The sequence below is a fragment of the Carex rostrata genome, chromosome 15 (genome assembly GCF_964058835.1).
Source record: "Carex rostrata chromosome 15, lpCarRost1.2, whole genome shotgun sequence".
In the NCBI taxonomy this organism is placed as follows: domain Eukaryota; kingdom Viridiplantae; phylum Streptophyta; class Magnoliopsida; order Poales; family Cyperaceae; genus Carex; species Carex rostrata.
The window spans coordinates 5,643,089-5,659,834 of record NC_135932.1 but is presented as its reverse complement, the minus strand read 5'-3'; the positions used below and the strand labels follow the sequence as shown (position 1 = coordinate 5,659,834).

The 16,746-nt window shown below is 33.3% G+C and overlaps 2 protein-coding genes across 2 annotated transcripts; one reads left to right on the top strand and one right to left on the bottom strand.

Annotated features, from left to right (window-relative positions):
* Nucleotides 1–429: 429 nt before the first annotated feature.
* Nucleotides 430–3,574, top strand: LOC144565969 (protein NRT1/ PTR FAMILY 4.3-like). The gene is made up of 5 exons (XM_078315823.1): nucleotides 430–596; nucleotides 954–1,168; nucleotides 1,681–2,124; nucleotides 2,394–2,515; nucleotides 2,692–3,574. Exons 1-5 carry the CDS (start codon nucleotides 515–517, stop codon nucleotides 3,479–3,481), a joined length of 1,653 nt encoding a protein of 550 aa, XP_078171949.1. The 5' UTR covers nucleotides 430–514; the 3' UTR covers nucleotides 3,482–3,574.
* Nucleotides 3,575–13,261: 9,687 nt separating this feature from the next.
* LOC144566527 (protein NRT1/ PTR FAMILY 4.4-like) lies at nucleotides 13,262–15,725 on the bottom strand. The gene is made up of 5 exons (XM_078316564.1): nucleotides 15,617–15,725; nucleotides 15,188–15,402; nucleotides 14,609–15,052; nucleotides 14,187–14,317; nucleotides 13,262–14,058 (listed from the first exon to the last, which is right to left on the bottom strand). Exons 1-5 carry the CDS (start codon nucleotides 15,696–15,698, stop codon nucleotides 13,269–13,271), a joined length of 1,662 nt encoding a protein of 553 aa, XP_078172690.1. The 5' UTR covers nucleotides 15,699–15,725; the 3' UTR covers nucleotides 13,262–13,268.
* Nucleotides 15,726–16,746: the final 1,021 nt, after the last annotated feature.

Below are 16,746 nucleotides of genomic sequence, written 5' to 3'. Positions count from 1 at the left end.
AAAAATTTACGATGATCGAATCATCAACTGCTTTGACCAAATAAACAATTATTTATTATTCCAGTTCTTATCCAAAACCTTCAAAAAAATGTCTGTTAGTTTTTCTTTCGTTCATTAAATACTGTTTTCATGATTAATTTAGTCCTGTATTTAATTTGAGTTGAACATTGGTGATATGGAGTTAATCTAGACAGGGCTGCTTATCATCCTATCACGACATCCACATGTTGATCTACTCTGCATATCCATAAAAAATTGCGTAGTTAACGCAATCTGAGTGCACCATCTTCGTGAGAAGATTCAAAAGCGACAAATACGGGAGCTATAAAAAAAAATTAACTTGGACTTTTATGCACCACCTCCTCTCTATATAAGCAAGCCCATTAGGCGCAAAGTTACTCAAATCAAACGCAGGAAAATAGAGAGAGAAAAAGCATAGCAACTGCTATTAAGCTGTTATACATTTTTCCGCGAGATCTTGAAATAAAGAGAGTGAGAGAGACCGAGAGAGAGAATGGAGACAATGGTCGATTGGAGAGGAAACCAAGTAAATCCAAAGAGGCATGGAGGGGTCAGAGCAACTCTATTTCTCTACTGTAAGCACCCCTACTGATATTGTATTTCAACTTGTGGAAGTGAAAATATATGTGCATCGGTTGTGCATTGTCTTTGATTGTATTTTGGCTACATAAAAATTGATGCCACAATTTTTCCGAATAAAAGAAAATTAATATAAAATTTGAAATCAAAACGACGAAGTTTTGTTGAAAAATAATATTCGAAATATTTCTTGAAGTTTAAAGCTCATCACTAACTAAGCAAACCATTACCATTGCTTGTATGTATACTAAAGTAAATATTTCTCATTTATAGTAAACTTTCATATGATTATGATAAGTGACAACGTAAGCATTTTCAATATATTAATTAATTTTACATATGCATTGATGCAGTGTTGGTGATAGTTAGGAGCAGCATAAATGCAGCAAACACCAATCTGGTCGGATTTTTTCGTTCAACTCACAACATGACCATCGCACGCAGCGTGATTCTCAGCACGAATTTTGGTGGTGCCACGTGGATATTATCCATTTTGGGAGCATTTGTCGCAGATTCTTACATTGGCAGATTCAAAGCGATATTTTTCTTTGGTCCATTTGAGATCCTGGTAAACTTTCTACGTATCTTTATGACATATCATCCAAATTGTTCTAGTACCACGTGCACGAAACTAAATATTAGCTAGGAAAAAAAAAACATTTGAAATTGAGACATTTATCTACGATTTACATCAACTACTCCATTAACTAGACTTGAGATTTCTAGCTAAAATTTCTGTTAGCTGATTTAAATGTTGTACACATATTTTGAGTAGAACTAGGGTGCTCCTATGTTCACTAAGCATCTTTGTGAACTTAATTCTAAAATATATCTAATTAACTTCAAAGAACGAATCCAAACCGTTAAAATAATTCTACTTTACGAGTGATACGTCTACATACACAAATTTTAAAATAGTTTTGTATAGAGCAAGTGGTCAAAAGACATTCAAAAAATTAATGCATTAAAATTAATTTATAAATCTTCTAATTTTGACCGCTTGATTTTATACTAAATTAAACTTTATGATTGTCAAGTGTTACTTTTCTAATTAATAATATCCATCACATGTACGCACAGGGATATGGATTACTTGCATTCCAAGCGCACCACTCCTCGCTCCACCCCCCTGACTGCAACACAAAACAAAACCCTAACGCAGACTGTGAGTCGCTCCAAGGTTGGAAAACCTTGCTGCTTTACCTTGGCCTCTTCATGGTGGCATTTGGTGAAGGCTTCATGCGCTCTTCTACACCTGCATTTGGCAGTGACCAGTTTGACACCAATGACCCGCCTCAGATGAAGCAAAAAATTAGGTTCTTTGACTTTGCTGCATTCGGAACTTGTTTTGGAGCGACTGTTGGACTGGTACTTGTGGTGTGGGTTCAGAGTTTTAAGGGGTGGAATCTGGGTCTAGGTGTATGTGCATTGTTTATTCTGTCTGGGTTGATTATTGGAGCCACTGGAACACCTTTTTATCGCTATAGATTACCCGGTGGAAGTCCGCTGACTCGAATTTTACAGGTATATTTATAGCAGTATGTACAATTTCTGTATGTTTATTTGTTTTCTAAGAAAAATTAGAACCTTAAGTGATTGTTTGATTAATTTGTTTTGTGTATGTTTATGATCCTATGATTTGACTATTAATAGACTAGCTAGTAATACAATTATATAAGCCAAAAATAATAGTAAGTCCTCCAAAGGAAATCCATTTGAATAGCTGCATATATATCATAGATAAATTAGTTGTAGTTGGGAAATGAACTAAAGTAGTATCTTAATTTGTTTAGGTCATTGTGGTGGCATTCAAGAAGAGAAAGATTGTAATGCCTGAGAAGAACATCGAAGATCCTGAGATTCCTGTAGCAGATGCCAGTGATGCAGAAATGCTTTCTGGGACAAAAGATCTAAGGTAACAAACATATATATAATATTTTATATATATATACATATATATGAGTTGTCATTTGTAGAACCACAAAAGAGAAATGTCAAATTGCAAGTTTGCAACTGATATATATGTATTCATGATAAGTCCACAAATCGAAATGGTTGACATTTAACAAGATACATATCTTTATCATTTAGATTTCTTGATAAAGCATTGATATACACTGGTGATACAAATTCATGGTCCTACTGCACCATTTCTCAAGTGGAGGAGACTAAATCTTTCCTAAAGATGTTACCGATACTCTTCAGCGCTGTATTTTGTTACTTTCCTTTCGCTCTATTCTTCACCCTTACTGCTCCGGTAGCTTCTACTATGAATACTTATCTTGGCGGTGTCAGGATAGCGCCGGCAGCCCTCTATGCTGTGCCAGTATTAATTCAATGGATTGTCCTTGTACTATATAACCGTCTAATCACACCATTAGTAGGAAGATGTACCAGTAACAAGTACAGCACCGTTACTACTCACTTGGTACGTGCTGGAGTAGGCTTTGTATTTGCAATGATTGCCACGATTGTTGCTGCATTGGTTGAAAGAAAGAGAAGGATGGCAGCAGATCCTAAAGATTTATCTTTTCTTTGGATGCTACCGCAATTTATTTTTGTTGGTCTCATGGAAGTTACATCATTTATCGGGTTAATGGAGTTCTTCAGCAATCAGCTGCCAGAGAGAATTAGATCTCTAGGCTCTTCTATGGTGTTCTGCATTGTAGGTCTATCAATATGGTTGGATGGAGCGATTGTTGCAGTCGTAAGTAGAGTTACCAGAATCGGAAATGATGGAAGAGGGTGGTTGGATGGAATGACATTTGATACCACGAGGCTTGATCTTTTTTATGGCATGCTAGCTGTTCTTGAATTTGTTTGTTTGTTGAATTTTGCCTTTTGGGCAAGAAAATACTTGCAGGGGCTGAGGTCTCAATGAAGATCTCTTTGATGACCTCTGACTATACTTTTGATAACATAATTGAAACTTTTGTAAATGGCATGCACATAATTTAATTATTAGATGTAATTGTAACTTGACTAACTTCCTATATATCAATATTATTTGGCAATAATGTAAATACTTATTCTGAATATAATAATATTAGTTTGGAAGTGGAGTATGAATGCCTTGAGTGATCAAGGAGCAAAGCCATACTAGTACTCTTTTTAACTGCGTGCGCTAATTTTTAGGCGTGCATCATTGCAAGAGGCCAATTGGACGGTCTAGGTTTTGCCATCTCTTATTAATTGATGAAATGGCGAGATTAACTGCTAATTGAAAGTTCGAAGCAACTGCTAATCTAATAAATCAATTAAGTAGTAGAATAGCAAGCTAACTCTTAATATCGACAACATTTCAAATTTATTTATGGTGGTCCGTCAAGAAATTTTTTTTTTCAAAATATAAAATGACCTAATATCGTAAACTAAAATTATTAAGAAAAAATAATTTATTATTGAGAGGTTAAAATTTAAAGAAAACACACAGAATTAAAATATTCAAATAGTTTCTTGGTTCAATTTTTTTTAATTTTCAGAATTATCATTCTCTGTAATTTTTTTTTTAAAAAAAAAAATCATCTTCTACGTACTTTCTAAAATCAAGTTAAAAAAAAAGTTTTATTAAAATTTGGCTGATTTCAATTTTTGAGAATTTGATGATATATTGATTGAATTTTTTTTGTTTAGAAATAAAAACTATGTTCTACTTGTAAAAAAACCTTAGAAGAATTTTTGAAAAATAGATCAAATCGTGCCAATATCGTAAACATGGAGAGCTCTCGGTGTGACTGTATTTCAACTCAAACACAAAAACCACACATTCTCACATCAAAATGAAAATAATTATCATACCTGTGTGACAGGTTTTGTGAAATCAACTGCATATGCACATATCGATTTGGAATCTACGATGAATATCTCGGTGGATCTGTCGGATCTCATGATTTATATTATCTTACACTACAAAGTACAAACAGTACTTTTTATTTGCTGCATAATAGAAAGTCAATGGGTGAGAGAAATGGCTAAACATAAACTACTAGACCAGTGGTTTGCTAAAATTTGTAATGGGTTACTCAAACTTGGTCTGCCCGTATCCGCTGCCCGGGGTACTCATACCCAAGGCCAGATATAAACAGGTAAACAGGTACATGGGTACGGGTATGAGACGGGCCAGACCCACCTTTTTTGAAAAAAAAACCCGCCCATACCCGTACCCGCCAATACTCGTACCAGCCCATTGTACCCGCCACCCGTACCCTACCCGTTTACCCATCCCGGTTTACCCGAGGTACCCATACCCTATCCGTTTACCCTCTTTTTTTTAATTTGATTTTTTTTCAAATTTCCCTTCCCACCCCCCACCCAGTTCAACTCACCAGGGCCCGGACCGGTCAAGTCAAACCCGGACTGGCCAGGCCCAATCCGTCCCATCCCTTTTTTTTTTAATTTCAAATTTTATTCCCCCTCCAATATTTTCTTTAAATACATCCCTCTTCCTCTCAAAAAATTCACTCTAATTTTCTCATTCTCTCAATCTCTCAATCTCTCAATCTCTCATTCTCTCAATCTCAATTCTCAAATTTTATTATTCTCAATTTTTAAATTTATTGTTTAAAAAAAATATAGTTGTAAATTTAATTCATTCTACAAATCCGCAAACGGAATTACGAAGGTATCGAAATTACGAAGTTCGACATCTCCCGCAAGATTTATCCGCGAAATTGGTTACATTTATTTCATGTTAAATTAATTTATTTTTGTAGAGTAAATTTAGTTTAAGTTAGATTTATTGAATGTTAAGTAATTAGATTTGTTAGATTTGTTAAATTTGTTAAGTAATTAGATTTGTTAGCTTTGTTTTATGTTAGATTTGTAAAGTAATTAGATTTGTTAGATTTATTTTATGTTAGATTTGTTAGATTTATTGAATATGTTAGATTTATTTAGTTTATGTTAGATTTGTTAGATGTGAAGTAATATTTGTTTTGAATATGTTAGATTTTATTTTTGAAATTCGAATTTATTTTTAATAGGTTAAAAAAATATGTTAGATTTATTTTTTTGAATATGTGAAGTAATTAGATTTGTTTTGAATATGTTAGATTTTATTTTTGAAATTCGGATTTATTTTTAATAGGTTAAAAAAATGTGTTAGAATTATTTTTTTGAATATGTGAAGTAATTAGATTTGTTTTGAATATGTTAGATTTTATTTTTCAAATTCGGATTTATTTTTATTAGGTTAAAAAAATGTGTTAGAATTATTTTTGTGAATATGTGAAGTAATTAGATTTGTTTTGAATATGTTAGATTTTATTTTTCAAATTCGGATTTATTTTTATTAGGTTAAAAAATGTGTTAGAATTATTTTTGTGAATATGTGAAGTAATTAGATTTGTTTTGAATAGGTTAGAATTTATTTTTCAAATTCGGATTTATTTTTAATAGGTTAAAAAAATATGTTAGATTTATTTTTAAACATGTTAGATTTATTTTGAATAGGTTAGATTTATTTTTGAAAATGTTAGATTTATTTTTAAATAGATTAGATTTATTTTTGAGAATGTAAGATTTATTTTGAATAGGTTAGATTTATTTTTGAAAATGTTAGATTTGTTTTTAAATAGATTAGATTTATTTTTCTGTTTATAATTTCTGTTTTTTAAATTATATTTTTCAATTTCTGTTTTTTAAATTCTGTTTTTTAATTTCTGTTTTTAAAATTCTGTTTTTATTTCTGTTTTTTAAATTCTGTTTTTTAATTTCTATTTTTAAAATTCTGTTTTATTTCTGTTTTTTAAATTCTGTTTATTAATTTCTGTTTTAATTTCTGTTTTAATTTCTGTTTTTTTAATTTCTGTTTTTTTAATTTCTATTTTTTAATTTCTGTTTTTAGTTCTGTTTTTATTTTTTGGAATAGGTTTAAAAAATGACATCTCCTCATCGTGAATCGGTGGAAGAAACATTTGAAGCGAGAATATCGGCTTCTATTTTTGACCCCGATATGTCACCACCTAAACTGCTACTTGATTACTTTTTTTTAATGTAAGGTTGTTCACTTTATTTTATTACTTTTGTATTTTTTTTATTGCAGGAATTTTGACAACTCATACAATATTGGACATAGAAGGTTACATAAATCGTTAAATTTATAATTTACAATTTATAATCATGTTTTATGTTTTGTATTCTTTTATTTTGTTGGTATAGTAATTTATGATTTGCAATTTATATATTTTTATCTTGATTGGCATTGGTTGTTGCCTAATTAAAAAAAACATATATTTGATAATATATATTAATTATTTAATTGAAAATTTGTTGCATGTTTATAAAATATTTGTTGTCTATTATGCGCTCATTAAAGTTCAATAAGAGAGAAAGTGCTAAAATTTTATGAGAGTAAATAGGAGGGAGGAGGAGAGAGAGGGAGAAGAAGAGAGAAATGGGGATCCATAAGGATATTTTGTTAATTATTTTAGAGAAGGGATATTTTGTTTGAAAATTTAGGAAAGTAGAGTAATTTGTAAAATTTGCATATTTTTATTTCTAAATAAAAAAAATCTGAATCTTATATATATCTGTTCCTTTGTATCGAAGAAGTCAAAGAAAGAAGTTATGATGAGTTGTGACTCGTGAGTACACGAATGTACGGTTGTACGACCTCCGGCTTGTCCTTGCCCATGTGCTTCCAAGAAGATGGAAATTGGAGAGCTACGGAGTGAGAGAGGAGATGGAAACTGGAGAGCAACCGAGCGAGAGAGCGACGAAGCGAAGGAAAGCGAAGGAAAAGAAACGAAGCGATGGTTCGACTCAATGGACGGCCCGGCTCAGATCGGATCGATTAGGAAAAGGATGTTATATTTCGAGTTCGAGCTGAGTTTGGACTCAACTCGAATTGAACCCAGCTCAATTCAGCACATTCAAGAGCCTAGCTCAAAGCCCATGAGCTGACCCGGCTCGTTTAGCAGACCTAGTTATAAGCGTATAAAATTAAACAGTTATTTGTCCTACCCTCCCATTCCCCCCATTTTCTCCTACAATTTAATGATGTGCTTTCAAGACCCAATATATATATATATATATAGGAATATGCTAGCATGCTATGCATAGCATAGAGCCCCTCCATGCAACGCCTTGGATTTTGACTTTTCAAAATTCTAACGGTCGATCCGAACCGTCCATCTTGTTCTCCATATTAATATGTGTTTGGGGACCAAATTTTATATTTTTTGGAATTTTTTTACTATTTCTTTAGATTTATTGAAAATCGCTGTTTTTTTATGGTCCAGATTTGCTGAAAACAGCGATTTTCAATAAATCTAAAGAAATAGTAAAAAAATTCCAAAAAATGTAAAATTTGGTCCCCAAACATCCAAATTAACCTAACATGTAATATCCAATAATAATAGAAAATTAAGTAAGCTTACATGTATTATTGCTTAATTATGTTAGTTAAATAATATATGCTTCTTGAACTAACGATGAACATGGACAATTGTTGACAAAAGAGCCAACAGCTGGAAATTTTAATGCAAAAGACTTTTGAACGGACTCTAATCGGAAAAAAAACAGTAAAATAATTAGTTATTCAATATTCAGATTATAGGAGTACGGATTTAGGCCAGTCACATGAATTGGTGTGCAAGCTAGGTTAACTATCAAACAACTAGCTAGGCATAAAAATATTTGATTCTCAAACTAGTGCTAAACTAAAAAGAACAATAATGAAGGGCTAAAATATCACAATAGCACAAAATTACTATGAAAGCGTCTCAAATTAATCAGCGTTGAAGAGAACAATATATTATCTAGTTCTGAAGTTATATAAACCAGTAAACCACCATTTAGGAAAAATAAAGAAGAGCCAAACCAATTCAGTTTATTATAATAACAATAGCAGTTATATGATAACGATAAAATATTGTCCTTATATATATATTTTATTAGCAATATTAATTTGTAGAGTGCTGAGTGCAATTTTCAGAAAATTAGTATTATTATATGAGGCATGTACGACTGATGTACATTCAGCCACGTGAGTATGTGATAATACCAAATCATCCCAGTGTTTCTTCCGTGGCTTAACATTGACTTATGATAAGTTATTATATACGAAGATTCCAGGGCGTTCCCATTTTTGCGCCTGATTGCGACAAAAACAATACAATAACGAACTGACAGCGTAACAAAAGCCCTTAATTTGGACTTTAAGGGCTGAGATAAACTTATTTAAAAAGGAAATCTACCAAATATTCTTACTGATCAACATCATAAACTCGGAACAAAAGTGTTAATTTCAACTAATATGTTTGAGTATATATATATAAATACACGTGTGTATGTCGAGTCGCACACTAGTCACATTTAGTGTATTGCAAAACCACGGCATGTCGGGCATACGTGCCGATATATATGTACCATGTACGGCTAAAGACATGGCATGCCTTGTTAAAAGTGCTGTGTCAACTGTCAAGATGTATATGTATGTGTTCTTAACTGTGTTGTATTCAAATTCTATAATTGAAATCTGCACTGCTAAATATAGCATGTCTAAACACAGATATGATACGGCAGGTTTAAGTTCTGACATAGCACGTCTAGACATAGATATTAAAAAGGAGGGAAAAATTCGAGTTAGCAAATTTTGAGAGATGTTTGAACAGTTAATAAGATTTTTTCTAAATGGGAAAAAAAATGAAAAAGTGAATAAAATTCGTGCATCAAGAGAAAATACAGTGAAATAAAAATTATATTTACTAAAACTAAAACTTGAATTTAATTATTTTATATTTTTTAAGGCATGCATTTTCAGAATTTTAAATTTCTTTACTAACAAATGTTTTCTCAAATTATACCAAAACAAATATACTATAAATATAGGCCTCATCGAGACATGATGTTGGCTGATATTTGGCTATGCATCAGATCCTCACTACATGGACAGGCAAAGCGCTCGTGGGATACGGCATGGGCGGCAGGGGCATGGGGTATTTGGCGGGAAAGAAACAAGAGGATTTTTACAGACAAGAGAAGACCACCTGGTTTGGTCATTGCGAGCGCATCACTAGAAGTTAATGATTGGACACAACTTTCTTAAATTTTGTAAAATGAGCTTAGATAGCAGAGGGGTCAGGGATAGAGGGCATGGAAGCACCTATAGTATAATGTTACAAGCAAATTTTGACAAATAGTTAATGAGAGAAGAGGGTCAGGGGGAGGAAAACAGGGCAAAATACCGTGTATAGTGCTAGATATGTAATCAACTCTTTTATAAATATATTTATTAGTTTAGCATTTGCCAACTAACCATCAAAAAAAAAATATATCTTTAAAAAAATGAAACTTACGTTAATATAAATGTAATTGAATTTATTTCTGATTTTCTGGAAATTTTTCTAGTTTTTTTTGGAGATTAGCACACATTTTAAAATAATAAATTAGCTAAATATAAAAAAAAAAAAAAAAAAGCACAATATGTATAAGTACCGGCACGACAGGTTCAATTAATAAGTTGTACTAAATTGGACCGTACCGTTAAACATATTATGTTCATCTAACGGCACGATTTTGCTCCAAATACATTTAAACACAATACATTAAAACACAGTTCGCTACAGTCACAATACACTAGTCATATCGCCAGATTGGCACCATTAATTAATTTGCAGATCATTTGGTGATACTGAGTTCTCGTTGACTTTGTCATGTCTCTTTCCTGGAAGCCCACATGGATTTGGTTAATTGTATATTTCAATATTATTTTACTTTCCAAATGACGACAAAACATCAATTGACTAACAGATCCAAGATCATGCCAGAAGGAACAAAATAGGACGTACGTATATAGTACAAGACTTTCATATCCTCCCAACTAAATAGCATGCTAATTTTTTTAGAACCCAATCCTCTATTTGTCTAGAGAAAATCTGAGCCGTTGATTGTATAAATCTCAGCCACTCATCAAAATAGATCTTAATCTCAGTCTTTAATAAATAGTTCTGATTTTATACATCTGTTTAATGTTGTCAAGCGTGTAAAAATCTAAATTTAATTAAAACCATATCCATTACATGAAACGCCGCATAGTAATTGCAGTTAATTCTCCATGCGTTTTCCCTTCTTTCCACGCACTCGACGCGTTTTCCTTCTCTCCACGAATTCGTATCCTCTGAGATATCTCAAACTTAGCGTGACATAATGGAAAATCCCAACCATTTAAATACGCTCCGCACGAATCTCAAAACACACATAATACTGACCCTCTACATCACCTCGAATAGGCACCGGACACGCGTCACGCAAAAGTTGGAATATCTCACCGGATACGCAAAAGTTACGCAAAAGTTGAGATATCTCAGAGGATACATTCCCGGATCTTCCGTGGCCTGTTTGATGTGGTTGTTTGTGTTTTCATCTATTAACAATTTATTGATTTTTGTTTCTCTCATTATTAATTAATACATTATGACAAAATCAAATAAATATTAATCACATCTAAAGAAAGTAATCAAAATAATATTTCAATCCCGTTGCAACGGACGGACACTTAGCTAGTAAAAACAAATATAGCAAATATAAGTTGACTTGCTCCAATTTCTAAATTGATAGTCTCTAGCTGGCAGCCTTTTTAAATAACAATGCTTTTGGTCCCTTAATTACAATATGCGGCTTTTGTGGGCCGCCATGTTTGTTTTCGTCATCTATTATTACTTGAAATAACATCTAAGGGCCCTAAATTATATATATTATTATTTTCTTTAAAAACGCTAATTTACCTTATATTAATTAGCTATTCAATAATCTATTGTAATAAATAAAAGATTGCAAATGCATCACCCGTGAAGTATATTAGTTCCAACGGTTTAGATTTGTCATTTGAACTCAATTGGATAGATTTTTTATTTTTTATTTTTTTAGACAGAAAGATTGAGGTCTATACTTTTAAATTTCAATTAATAACTATAAAGAACTCTCTAACTGGACTTCAAACCCACGATCTTCCACATGAAAGATATTGCCATTTACCCACTAGATCGACCAAATGCCGATTCTTAAAATAATAGATGTGTAATTAATTATTTAAGTTGGACAGTATAAATTTAAAATTATTGGATGGAATGCCAAGTTACTATCAAAATAAATTAAATTTAATACACTCACTATTTCATTAATAATAAAACATCATATTAAATTTTAAAATTTTGAATTTATTTTTTAAGAATATCAAACATATGTACATTAAAGTTTGTCGTATATTAGAATTACTCTAATAAAATAAAAATCACCTAGAAAAATCTTATGTGCTTATCATCAATTGCTTTGACCAAACAATTTTCTATTATATATGCCATTACTTACCCAAAGCCTGCACAATTCATTGTAATTAATTTAATCATGTTATCGATCTGAGTTGAATATTGGTGATGTGGAAACTAATCAAGAGATAACTGCTTATCATCCTATCACAACATTCATGTTGATCCACATAATTTGTATATATTGATAGAAAAAATAATTAAATCCAAAGAGTGCTGATAAAAATAAAATCCAAATTGCCCCAATTATATGGATCTTGAAGAAAACGAACTTGGACTTAAAACCAATATATATGTTCTAGAGAAAACTATTTGATAAGCCCGTGTTCCCAAGGCCCTCATAGCCTCAATCTGGACCATGAACAAGGCTGGGATTAGGATCTCGTTCTGCGAGGCCAACCCGGGACACAATGCAAAGTCCATGATTGAGGCCCATAATAAACCGGCTCAGCTATGGTCAAGATAGCCTACATCTCAGGACATAAAGTCCAAAGTCGCCCTTGAGTCAATAACTGCTTATAACTGGCAGCCACGTCGGCTATCAATCTCGCCGCTGCCCATACAGCCACGATTACACGATCATACGTGGCCACGATCACATGACCTTATAACTAACCCATGTTCTGGCTTACTCTGGTAGGGGTAAGGCGGTACGTAGGTCATACTATATAAGGACTTTCCTTCTACAGGAAAAGGGCGAACTTGAAGCTGCTACAGCTTACACACACACAATCATCTCGGGAATGAGACATGTTAGAGTTAAATCATTTTCGAGATCTTCCCTCAGTCTCCGAAGCCCCCTGCGACTTCCGAGATCAGAGATCGTCCTCAGATCTCCCAAGCACAACCACTACTCGACCTGCGATTCCAAGCAGGACAAGCCTAATCTAAGCCCATTTTAGCATACGGCCCACTATCCCCAGATAGCCCGTATCACTATTAATTTATTGGTTCTCATATTTTGTGCGCAAACTAATTTTCTTATTGGTTTATAACTTCATATGTATCGTAAATATGTGAACTTTCTACTTCTTTCAGTGTCTTGTTTGCCAACTTTATCATTGTTGTATGAATTGAAAATATACGTGCATCACTTTTATCATCATGCATGGTTTGAGATTACCCAGTTCACCCGAGTTATGTACAGGAAATGGCCTTAAATTATTTCCTCAAAATTGCCTTTCGTAAATTCGAACCCCTCTCAAATTTGAGGAAATAATTTAAGGCCAATTTTCATCATTGTTTTCTTGTTTGCATTTATTTGTTATTTGTTTTTTTGTTGTTAAACAATAAGTCTTCCATTGACCAAATACTCGACGGTTAATTATACCGACAAAAAAATACAGATACAAACATGTTATTCCTATTATATACACTCTCTATGCGGTATCAAATCTATAGTTACTGAGACCTTTGCCTTAATAAGTATCTCCTTGCACAAAATACAAAAATAAAAAAACAGAGAAATTCAAGAGCAGTTGAGAACGCATAGAAGAGATCAAGTCTAGTAGACTCAAAACCCATGCCATCCAACCATCCATTATCCTTATCTCCATGTCTTGTAACTCTGCCTATGACGGCGACAAGTGCACCATCAAGCCAGATAGCCATGCCGACAATACAAAACACCATTGATGAGCTTAGAGATTTCAACTGCACTGGCAATTGATTGCTGAAGAACTCCATTAGCCCGACAAATGAAAGTATTTCCATGAGACCGACACAAATAAATTGCGGTAATGACCAAATAAAAGATAAATCCTTTGGATCCTCTGCCATCCTCCTTTTCCTCTCTACTAATGCCGCCACACCGGTACCAAGCATGGCAAATACAAAACCTACACCGGCACGTACCAAAGGTGATGTGGTACTGTAGTATTTGTTGCTTGTATACCTTTGCATTATCGGTACAATAAAACGGTTGTAAATTACAAGTACAACAAATTGAATGACTACTGCAACTGCGTAGAGTGATGCAGGAGCAATTTTGACGCCCATTAGTTTTGTGTTCATAGTGGAGGCTGCCGGTGCAGTTAGTGTGAAGAAGAAGGAAAAAGGCAAGAAACAAAAAATTGAGCTGAAGAATATTGGGAGCATCTTTACAAAGATTTTTGCCTCCTCGACTTGAGAAATGTCGCAGTACGACCAAGCGTCAGTGTCACCTGTGTACATTGACGCTTTATCGAGAAACCTGCAAAGAAATTTTTAGGATTAATTGTGAATATCAGCAAAATATATAGTAAAGAGGACATACAAGTGATTTTACTTTGTCCTTGAAAATTTTGAGTAAAAGACTGTCCTTGAAAATAAAAAATTTACCTAAGATCTTTTGTGCGAGGAAGCACTTCTAAACTTGTTATATCATCTCTCAAGTCCTTAATAATTTGAGGATCTTCTAAATTCTCAGGCGACACATGAATTTTTCTCTTTTTCAACGCCACCACGAAAACCTAAAATTCAAAACAGTACTTTTTGTCAGGTTGACATAAATTGCTTATTAAAATATACAATAATAATTTAGCACTTTCATTTTGTAAAATGGATACAGTTTTCGTTCAAGAACAAAGATATGATTATATATATACACAATACAGAACGCTTTATCCAAATTACGGTACCTGCACTATACGAGTAAAAAAAAAAAAACAAAGAGAGAGAAAAAACTAAAATTCAAAAGAGAAAATACATGAAATATCATGCTAGATGTGTCTAATTGATGTCATGCATTACAAAATAGGTACCTGCACTATACGAGTCAATGGACTGCCACAAGGCCTTTTGTTGCGGTAGACGGGAAATCCAACGGCTGCTACTATCAGCCCGGCCAGAATAAACAGTGCGCACACACCTAGTCCCAAATCCCAGCCCTTGAAAATCTGAACCCATACCACGAGTACTAAACCAAGAAATGCTCCAAAGCAAGTTGCCATGGCTGCAAAGTCAAAGAACCTTATTCTGAGCTTTGACTCTGATGGATCGTCAGAATCGAATTGGTCGCCACCAAATCCCGGCGTGGCGGCGCGCATGAAGCCCTCTCCTAGCGCTATCATGAAGAGGCCAAGGTAAAGCAGTAAAGCTCTCCATCCATGCAAAGATTCGCAGTCCGAATTCTGATTTTGATTTAAGTTACATGGAGGGAGGTGGAACGAGTGGATGTGCACTTGTAGTGCAAGCAAAGTATATCCCTTCATATATATTATAGTTCATAACATTAGCATGTTAATGTGAGAATTAATTATCTCAATTTCTGAACTGAAATTTTTTGCTAATTATATGTAAGAGTGAGAGAGCACACATAAGAAATTGAATAAAGGATGTACCAGTATCTCAAATGGACCGAAGAAGAGAATGACTTTGAAGCGCTTGATATATGAATCAGCGACGAAAGCACCTAATATGGACAACATCCATGTGGCACCACCAAAATTTGTGCTTAGGATAACACTACGCGCAATGCTCATGTTATGAGTTGAACGAAAAAACCCGACAAGATTTGTATTTGCAGCATTAATACTGCTTCTCACCACCACCAAAGCTGCATACACCCAAATTTCTCAGTCAATACAAAATTATACACAAAATAAGAAAAATAAATAGATGTTTATGCAGCAAACTTATAATGCCACTTAAATTTTCTTAATTTGTGGGAGCAAAGATGTTAATTTTTTTCTTTTTCCTTTTATTAATAATAACAGAGACTGAAAAATGTGATTAATAAATATCAGATAAAAAAATGCATTCTTACTTACTGTAGAGAAACAATGTAGCTCTAATCCCTCCATGCTTTCTTGAATCCACTGGGTTACCTCTCCAGTTCCCTATCCCCTCCATTTTCTTCTCCCGCTCTCTCTGTGAAAACCTTAACAGAGGCTGCTCTGTTTGTGTGTTTTTGGAAGAAAAGATGTGTGCAAGTTGCGTATTTATAGATGGAAGTCGTATTAAAGTCAAAGTTTCTTTTATATTAAAGTAAAAAAGATCAGTACATATGCTGATGAGTACCGTACATGTCGTTCCAAAAAATCTGCTAACAGTAACAAAATAAAAGAAAAATGTCTCAAGTCCACGGTCCACCTCTTAATTGTCCTCCTTAGTGTTTACCAAATCAATGCTATGTCCTTATAGTACATCGAAAAGTACGGCATCTTAAACTTTTATTTAAAAAGTAATATTCGGATTACTAAAAATAAGAAAAATTGGGAAATTGTCGCCCCAAGAAATCTGTTGAAGGTTTGTTCTCACATTAGTAAGGAAATAAAAAAATTAATAATAGATTGGAAACTGAAGTGATTACTAAGCGAGGTTGTATTTGTGTACAGGGGACGACTTATCATAAGTAGAACAATCTATGGAACTTCATCTGAAACTCATACTTGACTAATTAATTTTTTTTTTTTCTTATTTACAGGGGAAGTAGATAGCTCTAGCTTCATGAGAGATACAGATAAGCATGTGTTATGATAGGCTGATAAGCAGCTATGTCAAAGAGAAATTTCAATCCTACACGTCTCATTCGTTTTAAAATCAAAGAGAAGTGCTACCATCCAAACAAAAGACAACTGCAAAATGAGAAAACAAAGACAAGTGTATGTCTCTTGTCAAGTTTTTTATCTAGTGACAGAGATGATGTTTTTTATGAGAGGTTGCAGATTTGAAATCTAAATAAGAGATGCTGGATATTAAACTATTTGTTTATTTCTTTTAGTTTATTTCCTGTTACTTCTGAGTGTTTTGGTTTCTGTTTTTTTTTCATTTCTTTTCCATTCCTATTTGCTGTTTGTTCTTTTTTCCTTTCTTTTTTAGGGCTCCAATGTTTTGAGCAAATTTAATTTTCTTGTAAACATGTTTTAGTTCAAAACCTGAACTTTGTTTTTTACCGGTT